This window comes from Sylvia atricapilla, chromosome 5, assembly GCF_009819655.1.
Source record: "Sylvia atricapilla isolate bSylAtr1 chromosome 5, bSylAtr1.pri, whole genome shotgun sequence".
NCBI lineage: Eukaryota > Metazoa > Chordata > Aves > Passeriformes > Sylviidae > Sylvia > Sylvia atricapilla.
The window spans coordinates 71,757,452-71,771,929 of record NC_089144.1 but is presented as its reverse complement, the minus strand read 5'-3'; the positions used below and the strand labels follow the sequence as shown (position 1 = coordinate 71,771,929).

The window sequence follows — 14,478 nt, the reverse complement described above, 5'->3', positions numbered from 1 at the left end:
GAGGCAAGGGACTGAAAACCAGGGGCCAAGTAGGAAAGGGAGGGGACTTAGTCTGCGGCACTCTTAGCCTGTCCTCTCCCCACACTCCTTGCTGTCCGACAATAGCAACAGCAGTGCTCCCTCCTTCCCTTGGAGGGCTGGGCAGTTGGGTCTCACCTAAAGGAGGAGAAAAATATCCCATGGTGCATCACCCACACCTTCCCAGTAACACACAAGCCCGTCGCCTCCCACTCATTCCCATTATGGATGGTATTTAATTCTCCTTTACAGGCGGTTTGCCAATGAAAGGCTCCATTAATAATTTACAAGCAATGAAAAGAACAGCTCCTATAAAACGAGGGTTTGCAGCAACCTTAGTGTCACTCCAGCCGCAGTTGGGTCACAGGGCTATGAGCCATGCTCCCTGTGCCTTGAGGCCAGAGGCGAGGTAGATGGGAGGAGAGGACCCAGAGCACACAGTGCCACCAGGCACGGGAGAGGGCAAAGAGCTTCAGATGTGTGTGAGAAAGGCTCCCGTGCAGCCTGATCCCACACAGTTCCCCTACGTCCCCTGTCAATCTGACCACGTACGAGGGCAGCCCAAGGTGACAGGGAACAGCCCACAGGGTTGGGGTTTGCACCATGATGGTGGAAGACATCTTTCCAATGAAATACAGAAAGCTCAGGCAGCGGAGGCACTATCTGTTACTTCCCGGCTCTTGGTGGCCCTCAAGGGGCTGAGAAAGGCTACCCTGGGAGGCGTTTGCTACCAGCACCCCCTCAGGGAGGACGAACACACTACCTGGAGGGGCTTGGGAAGCAGGGACCTCTGAGAGCAGCTCTTGGGGACAGTAGGTGACAGTAGCCACTCTGCTACCACCCCCACTCAGTCATTGCCCTCCTCAATCCACAGCGGGCGGGTTTGCTCCTGGAAGATGCATCCACGAACCACCTTGGGCAGCTCCTCGGAGTGGCTCCAGGCGTGGGGCTCCACTGGGGCCCAGGAGCACGGCAGGGTACGGAGAGCCTGCTCCACGCCACGGCACACCTTCAGCACCTCCGAGTCCCGCTGGCCTGCCTTCCCCAGCAAGCTCCTGTGGAAAACACGAGGACACGTGTGAGGTGGAGGCAGGAATGCGCTCGCACGTACGGAAAGCCAATTAATCCCCTCAGAGCACCAATCCCAGCACACACATCCAGTGCTCTGATCCTTGTTCTGTCTCTGAACAGAGGCAAGGGCTTCTCTCTCCTCCCGTGATACTCTCCATCCATGCCACGCCATCTTTCCTCACCTGAGTCCTCTGACGTTCTTCTCAGTGACCTCGACATGGATAATGATGGGGTATATTTCATGTTTAATTAGATCCCTCACATCCTCAATGCCCAGCTCTAGCAGGCAGTGTTTATTCTGGAAAGGAAATTGAATAGATTTACTGATTTAAATGGAGAAAAAATAACCCCAGCCCCTGACAGTTACAGTAAATCAAACCCCATACTGTGCAATATCATTGCTTTTCCAATACTAATTCCATTAAAAGTGAGATTTATGGACAGTGCCAATAGAAAAGGAGGGAATTAAAGAGCAGGGTCACCCACTCCATCACTGCCAATCCAACCCAAGAGCTCACTGGACCCCTCTCTCAGCCACAGCTCATCTTCACATTCCCCTTTGTTATCGCTGTCACCCACAGCCTCACATCTCTGCCCTGAGCAGAGCTGTTGCCACCTTGGTGAACATGAGGAATGTGAGAGCAGGGAGGTCACTTCTGAGTATGGCACGTCCCACTGCCTCCCCCACAAACCCCCATTTGCCATTTATTTTATCTGAGCTCATCGGAGACTCAGGCAAATATCCATATCTGCTGCTCCACAACTCCACAGCACATCAGCCTGAATCACTCTCCAAATTACACAGCCCCTAAGCAAGCAGCCCCTTCTCTATCACCATACCACCTCTCCCTCTTCCCCCATTCAGCTGCCCCCTCCTCTTCTCCGGGCTGAATGAGGTGCCCCATCCTGGCCCTTTCTCCCCACACCAAAAGCCTCAGCACCTTCTCCATTGCCTCCCGGATCACGTGGATTCGACCACTCTCCCTCTGGTCCTGGGGGGAAGTTCTGCACACAGGGTTCTCCTGAGTGTGGGTTGTGCTGGGATCCCCTCCTGCCAGCTTCTCTGCAAACCGAGAGGAAATAGAAAGAGAGACATGTCAGCCCCTTCTCCGTCTTGCACAGCCTTTCTACCTCAGATCCCATGTTTGCTGCTGCGCCGCTGCTTATCAAGTTCGGTGTTTATGGATTCTGGAGAGCAAGTCTAATTATACAGCATCACACATTGACATGCATCTCCTGCAGCTTTCTGGTAGGAAACAAGTGAGATATCACACCTTGTATGGCAAGAGCAGCGCCTTGTTGTGTTGTACCACAGCAGCCTAAGCTGGCTCACAGTCATTATCCATCCACTTCCCCGCCGCCACACTGTCACAACTCCTCCCTAACAGAGTATGGCAGAAAAATATCTGGCCACTTTATCTTGCCAGATAGGTTTTCTGCAGGCTTTGAGTGCTAAACAGGCTTATAGATGGCTCCTGTAAGTGAGCACCATGGCTGGGGAAGCAAGAGGAGTGGGGGTATGCTGGGACAGTGGGAGGAAAATGGGGACGAGCTGAATCTCCTTTTGCTGGTGGCAGCCTCAGAGACAGGACAGCAGCCAGCAGCCAGTGCCAGCAAAGCAGCAGAGAGGTGGTGCTGGAACAGAGCGGAGCTGGTTATACAGAGCTGCAGCATGGCCAAAGCAATGGTCAAAGCAAGGACCAGATGCCCCCGGTAACTTCCAAAACACAAGGCACACACCCAGACCCGGCTTGGGAGCCACAGGCCCCGCGCCCCAGTGTGGCTAAGGCAGGTGCCAGGCTTTACCTGTGCACCGTGCCGCTCCAGGCAGCTGCCCACACTGCCACAGAAACATGAGAAGGCATCATAAAAAGGAGCTGCTTTTTCCTAAGGTGGAAATAAAGTAATATTTTTTAGCAGAAGGCATGTTTGGAACTGGGTTCAAAGGCATGTTCCAGTTTTCCCAGGTCCCAGGCTGGCTGGGCATCCTCTGCCTGGTGGCACAGTACTTCCCAGGTAGACCTGGATCCTGCAAAGCCATGTTTCCATTGCAGGCAGCAGACTCTCGTGGAAGATCAAAAGAAAATACAGGCAGCAAATAAAAGAAAAATGGCTTGAAGCTCATGGATTTTATTTTCCTTCCCTCACAGCAGGCAAAACTAGCAGGAAACAATGGAGTTTTTGCCCTCAGTGTAAATTCCCAATCGCAGTAATAGCTAGGAAGCAGGCCTCCATGCAGTGTGAGGGGGACCCTGCAGAGGGCTCAGCAAGACAAGATATATGGCCAAGTCACTCAGCTGAGAAGCCCAGCAGCCAAAATTTTCAGAGCCATCCCTCAGCAAACCAGAGATTTTTCACTACCTCCATCGTTACCCCGCAAACAAATAAACCAACTAATTTTTCAGTGCTGCCATTGGCAAAGGGAGAACTCTAAACACTGGGAAAAGAGAAGCACTGGAGAAGTAAGGAGGAAGGAGGAAAGAGGGAGTTGTCCTCTCTGAACATTCCCTATGGGAGAAATGCCCTTTCCCCAGCAGCCTCTTCAGCCGTGTGTCAGCCTCACATCTACAGGCAGAAGGAGGAGGATAACAGCACCAAGGTTGGATCCTCCCGTTCCTGGGCAGAAAGAGCTGGTATGAAGTCAACCTGCAGATCCCACATCAGCCAGGGTTTTCATCTCTGGGAAGACCCACCCAGAGCAGCAAGGCAATGCTACAGCACCCACTCAAGGGAAAAGAGAAGATCCCCATGCCTCAGGTGACCAGAAAGGAGGGCTGGGTTGCCTTTGGGCCAAAGAGATAGGACACAGTTAAAAATAGCAGGGAATATCTTGCAGACACTCAGCCCAAAAAAGTGACCTGTCAACAGGTATTACATGGGAAAACAGATTCCCACATTTACCCTCTGAAGAGGGTTCCAACACTGCCATGAGACCATAACTCAACCTTCCAAGAAAAAAAGAGCAGCTCTTCACTGAAACGAGCTGAGCACCCACACATATGGCTGCCTACCTGCTGGGCACACGTGGAAGTCCAGGCGAGAGGTGGGCAGGTCCAGCAGGTTCCTGATGAGCCGTGGAGCAATGCAGCTCGGGAACAGCACCACAGGACGGCGTGTCTTGACCACCACAGGGCGCACCAGGCTGTAAGGCTTCAGGTTTGTGTCTGGGTCTGGAAGACAGCGGTGAGGAAGAGAAAGCCAAAGGTGAGAACATAGGAGACCAGGCCAGCCTATGGACCATCCCACTGTTCTGTTCCACCTCCTCATCCTGAATCACGGAGGCACCTACCAAACCAAATCATCTTATGTCCCAGGAGAGACCCTACCCTGGTTAAAACACTCACTCATGGACGGATACCCTGGATACAGACCCCCTGCCCATTTTCTGGGACTCCCTTGAGTTATGTAGCAGTTTATTCTCCACAAAAAGTTGGATGACGAGGGTACAAGTGGGTCTCCAAGGGTGACAGGGCAGGCACAGGGCTAACAGCTCACCTGAGCAGGGGTCCAGCCACAGCTGCTGGGGAGGCTGCTGCGGGCTCCTCTGTGGTTTGGATTTCACCAAGCGCAGTTGGCCCAAGGCCCTTTTCTTTAGCTGAGGAGAAAGTGAGGGCAATTAGGCTGAGAGCACTGCCCTTTTCACACACATGCAGAACTGGCCACGGAACATTCTCTGGCAAAAAGGATGGACCACCCTTACAAAAAGCAAGGGATTGGGTCTGCCACCCGTTAGGTTCAGTCTGGGAAGCAGGAAAGGGGTAGAAAAGCAGTCACAGAGCAGCAAGACAGCCTGGCCTAAAAGCTTTGCTTGCTAAGCCGTCTGCCACCTCTGTACAAATTGGTTTACCAACAGAGGGGCACAGTTGTCTCTGAGGTGGTGAGATGGCCATGGGCACACACACACGGCCCTCATCACTTGCTTCTTTCGCTTACGTTATTTCTGTGGCTTCTCTGCTGCCCAGGCATCTGGCGCTTCTCCTGGATCTTCAAAAGCTGATGAGCCCTGAAAAGACAGAGAGCTTGCACTCAAGGAACTCCAGAAGACCCAGGGGCCATAGCCTGCTGGGATCCTCTTCACCAATCCCACAGACCTGCTGAAGCATAGGCATATCAAAGCCCTCATTTAACCCCCCAGTCCCTCAAGGGCTCCCAAACACTACCCCACTGGCTCCTGTACAAGACGTAGCCACCCTACACCACCGAGAGGCCAGTCTGCAACCCCAGAACTGCCGGAGGATGGCCAGCACAGGTCACTTGGGCAGGTACCCCTCTGCCTCCCTCCTGACTCCGGTTACCTGCTGTAGTTGGGCACCGTGCCCTTGTCCAGGTCCCGCATGGTCAAGGGGTCGACGCGGGAGCAGTACCACTCCAGCCGGCCTTTGTGCATGGTGTCTGTGACGTGCAGGATCTCCCGGCACTTCACGCACAGCGCGTAAGGGTCACACGGCTCCAGCAGGGACACGTTGCTGCGGACGTAGAACGAGTCTCCAGAAAATTTCTTGCCTTCTTCCAGGGCTGCCCACAGAGGCTTGTATCCTGGAGCATAAAACACAGGTGGCCACAGGTGGGGATGCAGTAGGTGACAGTCAGCAATAAGAAAGCCGAGTCCCCGGCACAGTTGTGATGCTCTGGACTGGGTCTGGGGTGCAGAGGAGGCAAACAGACAGAAGGTCTGTACCTCTGTCCCATAACTCAGAGGATGCACAAGTCACACCAGAGAGGGAAAGCTACTGGAGCTACAGCCAACCCTTGTGTCTGACATGGTGGCCTAGGACCAAACAGGAGAGGAGAGACAGTAACTGAGATTAATCTCCAGGTTTGAGTGGAGGGTCTAGAAAAGGAGGCAGAGAGTTCAAATTCAAAGGTGACCCAGCTGCCAGCACCTTACCTTCTAGGTCAAGCTGAAAGATGAGACTAGACGGCTCATCCCAGTGCAGCAGACTCAGGTAGGCAACCTCCCGTGTGCAGTTCTCCAGGGAAAGCACCTCTTCCTTCAGCGATGGCACCCTCAGCTAGCAAGGACCCGATGCTGTTAGACCTAAGGGCTGGAAAAGCACGCACCCCCCAGGCTCCCTCACCCATCACGGTTACACAAAAGTGATACAGAGTGAGGCATGTCTGGGGAAAACTATACCTGAGGACAAGGCATCCTCAGTCTGCCTCTGGCTCTCTCTTCTGCCCCTGAAAAAACTGCTGCCAGCCATCACCCAGTCTAAATGGTGGGCGTTCATGAAAGGAAAGGTGTGTGTGCATGAACGCGTGAGGGAGCAGGAGCACTGTCTTGTTTTCAGTTTCAGGTGGAATGTAAATTCAAGTAGTGCAGCTGTATTTCAAGTGGTGTCATTCTTGGCAAAACAAATGCCCTTCTCTCCTTCCAGGAACTTTCTTCAGGGCAATTATTCTTTGTAACTCAGGAGGGTCACGAAGGCCTGAGACCTTGCTCCAGAACTGATTGGTTTGCATTGGGCATGTGCAGGATGCAGGATGCAAACTGCTCTGAAAAACTACAAGGTGACAGACAACTCGATGGACACAAAGCCATCTTAATCGTGTGACTCCTTTCTGTTTCTCCCTTCCCACAGCTCAAGGAAGAGTTTCAGAAGGCCCTGGCATTTTTACGTGCACAAGGTAAACTCAAGTGCCATGAGACCTGGGTGGGTGTTTGTGCTGTGTAAAGCTCTAGACAGGCAGCAGTTTTGGAAAATAAGAGAAATGGAGGTGGACTCCAAGCTGGGTAGAGGTCATCTTGCACTGGGGATCACTCTGCACTCCTTACATCATCTCAGGTGGTTTGCAAACCCCCAAAAGGAGCCCATTCCCAGACTCACCTCAATGAGCCGGCACCCTTCCCTGAGTCCTGCTTTTTCGACCCGTGAGCCTGGCTTGACCCACTGGACATAAATTCCTGTCCTGTTCCCTCCAAGGATTGAGATGTCTGCTCCAAGCCTCTTCTCCTGGGATGAGGGGTTGCTGGGATGACCCACACCAGTGAGTTGTACCACCAGTGACCTGGCAAGGAGAAATGCCAAGTCTGGCAACTGAGGTTTACTACCTTTTCTGAGAGCCAGTCGCCCGTGCCTTGTGTCCAGCTACATGGTGTTTACTGCAGCACAGAGCTCATGACTCACAGCAGGCCCATCACCAGGGGACACAGCTTACAAAGCCCCACAGCCCCTTCTATCCCATCATCAAAGCCAAGCTGGGCTCCCACAGTCCTTCCCTACCTGGACAGATGCATGTCCATCCCAAGAGCAATGTCTCCACCCCTGCCATAACCAATAGGATAGTGCAAAAAATTGAAGTCCTGCTAGGAAACAGGGATTACAGGATCTTCATTTCTCTCCTCTCCCACTAGCGAGAAAGGGGTCTGCAACGGGAGGGGCAGAAAGGAAAGGTCTCCCAAACGTGGTCCCTGGCACCACAAAATGCTCCCCCTCAAGCATCACCACAGAGTGCCCAGCTCAGAGAGCAGCAGTCACCTCCTGGTGACCTCCTTGCGGCTGGAGAGCGTGGACAAGCAGATCTCTGACTTCACCCTGGTGTAGGTGCTGCTGGAAGAAGAGGATAAGGCCCCCAGCAAGGTGCCAGGAAAACTGCTGCCTAGGAAAGAGCAAAAGGGAGAGGGAGCACATTATCTGTACTAATGCTGCAGGGAGCTTGTGTTCTGGAGTGGCAAGGGTCTGCCATCCTCTCATGACCTTTTTCTAGCATCTGACTAGGAAACTCAGGCTACAGGGAGGCTTTGAATGGTCACTCTCAAGAAAAGGGTTTCCTTTTGTTTCCTGAGAAGAAGCAAATCTTTATTCCTTTCATCAGCATTTTGGTCAGAAGGCAGCAGCAGCCAGGGCCACCTGGATGTGCCCAGAGGTCAGCCACCAGCACCCACAACAGGACATGCCAGCATCAGGAGCTTCGCTCCGGGACACTTACAACCCATCACACAGGTAGTAGCAGATGAAGGGAATATCCAGTAACACCTCAGGGCAAAGGTATTTCTCTCTTCTATTACCTACTCCGCTCAACAGCTCTCCATGAGTCAAACAGAGCTGATGCAAACAGCTACCTGCTCTGCAGAGGAAAAGCCAGCTTTTCCAGCTGCTGTGCCTGACGAGGCACAGGAGGATATGAGGGACCATAGTACCATGCTACAGGTTCAGAGCCCTCGCAGTGAGCTGTACAAACCAGAGGTGTAAGGGAGGGTCAGTTGTCCAACACCTCTCCCCACAGCCCCCACATCTTTTTAACTAAACCCATTGAGGAAAGCCTTGTACCTGTTGCATCTTCAATGCTGCTAAAGGAGCCACAGGATAAGCTACAAAGGAGACACAAAATGGATCTGTAAGGTAGCAGATTTTCCAAAGCCTCTCTGCATCCCATTCTCAGTCTTAGCTCCACAGACTTCCCCACCACCCCAAGCACCCCTGCAGCCACCACCCAGCCAGGCAGCACTTCCACTCAGTTCCCATCCTAACCCTGCCAGCCAGCTCTCCCTGGACCCCACAAACCCCACAGAGGAGACAAGCAGCCCCCAGCAATCACCTTTTTTGGGGCATGCACCTCTCTTCCCACTGCCGACGGAGGATGGAGCCGATACAGGGAGGGAAGGGGAAGGTGGAAAGGCGGTTGATATCCTTCTCACTGTCAGGAGTCACGTCCTTGGGCAGAGCGAGAGACGTGCTTGCTAACATCAACACCCAGCACCACTTCTCCCTTCCCTTCAGGCCAGGGGAGCAAACAGCTCCTCGGCTACCACACCCCTCTTTAGGATAATCCACATCCCTCCAAACTCCCAGGGGCACCTGGTTTCCCAAGCAGATAGCTCAGCTAGAGATCCACGACACTGCAGCCCATCTTTTTGCAAAGCACGAGCTATGGGAGCAGTAGCAGATGGAGAGACTACGTTTAGCCACCACACACAGAGGTGTGAGCAACCTGTGGGAATGCCCATTCAGGGTGCTCTGAGATGATAGCTCAAGGAGTCAAAGGAAAGAACCTGACTCCCTTTAAAACAACACGGTGCTGCTACAAGGTTCAAAAGAGTCTGGATTTCTCCTCCAGCATGCGTAGATTAAACAGCATTTTAGGGAGGATAGCATCTTACATGAGGCTGCTGGTTTCTAGGGTGTCATACGTGTTGAAGCGTTTTCACACGCTTAAGGCAGCATTGGCCAGTTTGTTAGAGACTTAAGAGCTTTGCACTGAGATGTGCTCGCACCTTACACACCATCCCGTGCCCAGTCTCCTACTGAGTCGCAACCCCACGAGGAGGCCACTCCAGTGCCTGTGTGCCCTTCCTGATAGACGTCTCCACTGGCCTCAGCTGAGGGCCAGCCTCATATGGTCATGCACTCACCATGCTCTGAATGGCTGGATCCCCTGGGAATGGGGTAACAGAAGTCCCCAGAGTATCCATGAGTCCGTTTGTAGGGTTGTCTATGAGGCTCCAGGTGCTGCTGAGGTTGGAGCAGAGGGAGTAGGAAGAGCTGCACATCTGGGAAAGAAGCGACTCCATCATCCCATTTGCATCCCCCAGAAATCAGTCCTGACCCCTTTGCCTTCCCTCTTTCCCCTTCCTTCTAGCCACCCTCACCTTACTGAGGCTGCGGCCGTCTCGGCACCGCTGCAGCTGTGCCTGCAGCGTGCTGTTCAGCCCTTCTGCCTGGCTCAGCTTGCTTAGGAGCTCATCCCGCTCCTCCTCCAGGGCCCGCACACGTTTGCGGTAGTGGTCCTTCTCAATCAGGCTCTGGGAGTATTGCAGCTGCACCCCGTCACGGCTCTGGATGGCCTGCAAGGAGCCAGACTGAGAGCGAGAAAAGATACAGAACTGCATTGCTGCTCCACACCTCCCACCCTGGCATGGCTGGACAAGAGCCACTGGGAAAGCAATTTACCTGGTCCCGCTCTTTTTCGATCTCCTCCAGCTGCAGCAGCACTGTGTTCATACGATGCTTGTAGAGATCACAGTCCTTCTGCAGTGTCCGGTATTTCAGCTGCAGATCTTCCACCTCCTGGAGGTACTGGTAACAGCAAGCGACAAGCATTGGCTTTTCTGAAAGTGACTGCTTTACAGCCCTCTCCTCCCCCTCTCTTCCAGGCCCTGCTTGGTGTGCAGGGACAGAGGCAGTGATGAATGCTCTACCTTATCCCTCAGCTCTTCGGCCCACTGCAGCTCATTCTGCAGGGAGTTGAGTTTATGACAGAGATCCTGCCGATCATCTTGAGCTTCCTTCCAGTCGTGCTCCAGAATGTCCAGGAGGATCTGCTCAGAGCCTCGCACTGGGCCCTCACCAGGATTCTAAAAGGCGAGAAGGTGCTGTCACTGCACCACGAGCACCAAGAGAGCAACAGACCAAGGGCAGTGACGGGCAGATTGGCACAGCTGCCATCATCGTCCTGCATCAATCTGCTGTGCACTCCAAAGTCACACTTGTGAGCGTAACCAAGAATTACAGAGCTGGAAAAAAGCACCCATCGCTACTCAGACGCAGCGACAGCCACCAGAGCCAAGCAATATGCTCAGAGGATGGGACAGGCCAGGCCAAACCAATGATTTCCCCATCTTTCCAGCGGCCATGTAAACAGCACCGGGGGTGGCCCAAGAAAGGGGGTGAAAACTGGAGCCTGCCCTGCCCTGGCAGGTACCTGCAACATGCCCTGCAGCTCCTGCAGCGATGCTGTGAGCCGCTGGTTCTCAGCCCACAGCTCAGACACGGTGTCAGGGTGGCCCTGCTCCTCTGCCTCTTGCTGGGCTGGTGCCGATGCCTGTTTTCGCAGCAGGCTGCACTCCTCCTCCAGGCTGGAGACTTTGCATTTCAGCTGGTCCACCTGCAGCCCAGGAAAGAAGCAGTCTGACACACATGGCCCTGCACCTCTGCCTCCTCAGGAGAGTGAAGCAGAGAAGGTGCTGAGAAGAAAACAGGTCTGGAGGTGATTAAGGCATAGGAGGCAACCACAGTAACCATGAGAAGGAGTATCCTCCTGCTGGGCTAAGGTTAGCAGCACAGCTGCACACAAAAGCTTCTCCCTCAGGGAAACAAGGAAGATGCATTTGCATAAGGAGATTCAGGATCATCTCTTGGTGCAACAACTTTCTTGCCACCCTGGGGAATCTGCACAGCAGTGGCCTCGACCGTGAGTGCACGTGGGACCTCTGGTGCGCTGCCAGGGCCAGCAGCTGTGATTATCTCCTAGATAGACTCCTAGACAGCTGGGAAACAAAGTCACAGCAGAAAAATCCACTGGAGGCTATTCAGTGTGGGAGGCCACCTCGGGCCTGTGAGGTGTTTGAGGTTCAAGCTACTGGAGGCTGCAGAGCATCATAATTCTCTGGCCTGATCTCAGATTCCTCCATGTCACAGGACACTGCAGAGGTCAGAGGCTTAAGAAAGGTCCTCCTAGATCTGTAATGACTTGATCAGAGAACTAGTTTCACAGGTAAGTAAGGCACTGAGAGGAAATGGAATAGGAGAAACCTATCAAAGCCAACAAGAAGCACTGCTAAAATTGCCAAGGAGGGATTCAGAAACTGAATTACTTCTGTGAATCTGCCCAAAAGACCTACAATGACTTTTTGGGGACCAGACACTTCTTGATCCACGACTCAGGAGGGGAAGGCAAGCTGAGACACTGCTTTCTTTCAGGGGGATTGCTTCAGTCCAAAGTTACCTACAAGTGATTTAGCCCCTGCTCCAAAGAGTCCCAGGGGAGCAGGAATACCAGAAAAAAGGTAGGGGAGGATCTCAGTGCTGGCAGAACAGAATGAGGTATGAAAAGTAGTCGCCAGGCTGTGTGAGAAGTCCAGGCCCAGACTGGTAGGGGGAATGCCAGGAGGCAGCAGAGCACTTAAAAATACGGGCTATTAATAGGTGCAAGGTAGGGCTGTCCTTGCCCGGGCAGGAAATGGGTACATGTTTGCAGGAGGTGAGAGCTTGGCAGCTGGAGTGCAGTGTCACAAATTCCTTCAGCTATGCAGGGCATGAGTCTTACAAACGTCATGAGAGACATGAGGAGGTGGTGGGGAGTGGCAGGGGGAGTGGAGTCTGGGCCAAAAGGCTGCTAAGCTCAGCAAGGCGGGCTAGGCAGCTCCAGACAGCGCACACGCACCCTGTGTGGGTGGCTGCACAGCCACCCGCCTCACTAGGGAGAGGAAAAATACAAACCCTTGAAGGGGAAAAAGTAAATACACCCAGCTCGACAGAGTGAGCGGCCTGCTGCCTGCCTGTGCTGCCCAGAGAACAGAGCAGGCAGCACAGGGCAGCAAGCACAGGCAGGAGCATACAGGGCTTCTTGCAGTGCCAGCAGTCAGGCTGAGCATCGAGGGATGCGAGGGAAGGCATTTCAGCCCTGCTTCTGGTTTCCTCTAGTGATATACCTCCAACTACATCAGTTGGCAGGAGCTGGTGAGGTGTCTCCAGCTGCCCTGGAGCAGGGACGAGCCTCCTGCACTGTGTCCATCTCAGCCTCGCTGCAGGGCACATTTCCATCAAGAGCAGGGCAGGATCCCCAACGCGCATCCCGTGTGCCATCAGCTTTCTTCACGCTGGGAAGCCGCCACGTGCAGATATCCACGTGCATCCTTCTTGGCCGTCAGACCCCCACCACATCCTGCTCCCCACCCTTGTGCTCCCCAGGATCCTACCAGCAGCTGCAGGTCCCTGCTCCGCAGCACAGCCACGTTCTTCTCCTCGCAGAGCTGCGCGTAGCGCATGGCCATCATGTAGTTCTCGTCCTTCAGCCTCAGCAGCTCCACGCTGTTGGAGTCCCACTCCTCTCTCAGCCGCTGGCAACGCTCCTGCACCTTCAGGAGCTCCTTCAGCTGCTGCTCCAGACGGACCTGCTCTTGCTCCAATGCCTGGTTTTTCACCTGGAGCTGGTGTTCCTTCAGCAGGTGCTCTTTCCGTTGAGCCCTCACCTTCTTCACCTCCATCATCAGGAACTGAGTGAGCCCCTCAGGGCCTTCTTCATCTGGGGAGAGACAAAGGAGAACCGGTTCCTGGCTGTTGAAACAGGGGTAACGCCAAGAAACAGATTTGCCCAGTGCTCTGTTTTCCACCAAGAGGTGACAAGTTCTCGTGAGGGTTTGCAGCCCTTGTCCCAGGCTTATGGCACTACAGTCTATCACACCTGTATACTTGGCCCCCTCCCTGCCGGTTCCAGAGGACAGAACTGTCAGGATTCCTCACACACCACCAGCGTGAACCCTGTTTTGACAGAGGCATGTGAACTTGCACAAAATTTTCTGGCCCTTCCCATGCAAGCAGCAGCTGAAGGGAGAACAGAGCACCTGCTCCTACCCAGGATCATAGAGCAGCGCTGGGCTGGTTCCCTCCCTGTGAGCCGTGTGTAGTGCTCTGGGTAGTAAAACTCCAAGGATTCCAGGAAGGCTTCATAACCTCGCTTTCCACGGCGCCGAAGGATGTCCATCAGGTAACCTGGAAGAGCAGATAAAGAGCTGGAATGAATTCCCTGCAAAACAGAGAGAACGCTGCGTGGCCCTACTTCATCGTATGAAAATAGCATCTCCATCAAGTTCTACTTCCGTCCACAAAAATGGGAATGGCTAGAGGAGAAAGAATGAGGTGATTGCATTGCCCTCTTCTGTGTGCATGCAGGGGGAAGCCCAGAGAGGATGAGAGGAGACGCCCTGGGTACAGAGCACCTCAGAGAACAACAAAGCTGAGGGAGCAGTGCAGCGCGTGTAACATCCACACTGTGTCAAAACCAGGTTAGCCCCCACTAAACCAGGCCCGTGCAAGTGCAAGTCTGTGTCTCCTCCCACCTGTCTGGTTGCTCTTGCAAGGGAATCGGCAGGAGTTCAGCACCTCCTCCTCATCCTGCTCATCTATGACACGGCACTGGCGCAGGTAAGGAGTGAGCTTGGCTGGGTTCAGCGAGCGGGTCAGCTGGTGTCGTGCACTCTCAATCTTCTCCCAGATGGTATCTTCTTCCTCCTCCTGCTCTGAGAGACTGCTGGCTCGGACAGCCACATTCTCCACAGCTAGAAGGATGAAAAGAAAGGATAAAATGATAAGGAATGATGGAGGAGCACAGCTGGAAGGCGTGAGTAGGCACTGGAGAACGTGAGTCGAGGTATGATCCTGCAAATGATCCATTAGTCTTGCAAATGGGACTCAGATACATGACAAAACGTTTTACATACAAATGGATTCAGCAAGATCTTAAGTGTCTGCCTCAAGCCTTAGATATGCAAAAGGCAGGTGGTGCAAAAGGGAGTTAGAAGCCATACAGTAGGAAGTCTAGAGAAGATATAATCCTTATCTCTCAAACATTCTTAAATCCCCCCAGCCATTACACACCTTTCCTTTTGTCCCATCCCTGAGAATGGGAAACTCTCAGGACCAAGAGTTTTCACAGCCTGGGACATGCTTT

At 53.4% G+C, this 14,478-nt stretch overlaps 1 protein-coding gene across 1 annotated transcript; it reads right to left on the bottom strand.

The window, feature by feature from the left end:
• Nucleotides 1-234: 234 nt before the first annotated feature.
• Nucleotides 235-14,229, bottom strand: CARD10 (caspase recruitment domain family member 10). The gene is given in 21 exon segments (XM_066320152.1): nt 235-1,073; nt 1,272-1,387; nt 2,031-2,152; nt 4,101-4,259; nt 4,585-4,684; nt 5,023-5,092; nt 5,385-5,625; nt 5,978-6,101; nt 6,918-7,098; nt 7,569-7,689; nt 8,361-8,401; nt 8,629-8,744; nt 9,443-9,580; nt 9,680-9,874; nt 9,981-10,106; nt 10,229-10,384; nt 10,732-10,914; nt 12,728-13,053; nt 13,383-13,520; nt 13,868-14,192; nt 14,194-14,229. Coding segments are annotated over 21 exon segments (3,222 nt in total). The 3' UTR covers nt 235-865.
• Nucleotides 14,230-14,478: the final 249 nt, after the last annotated feature.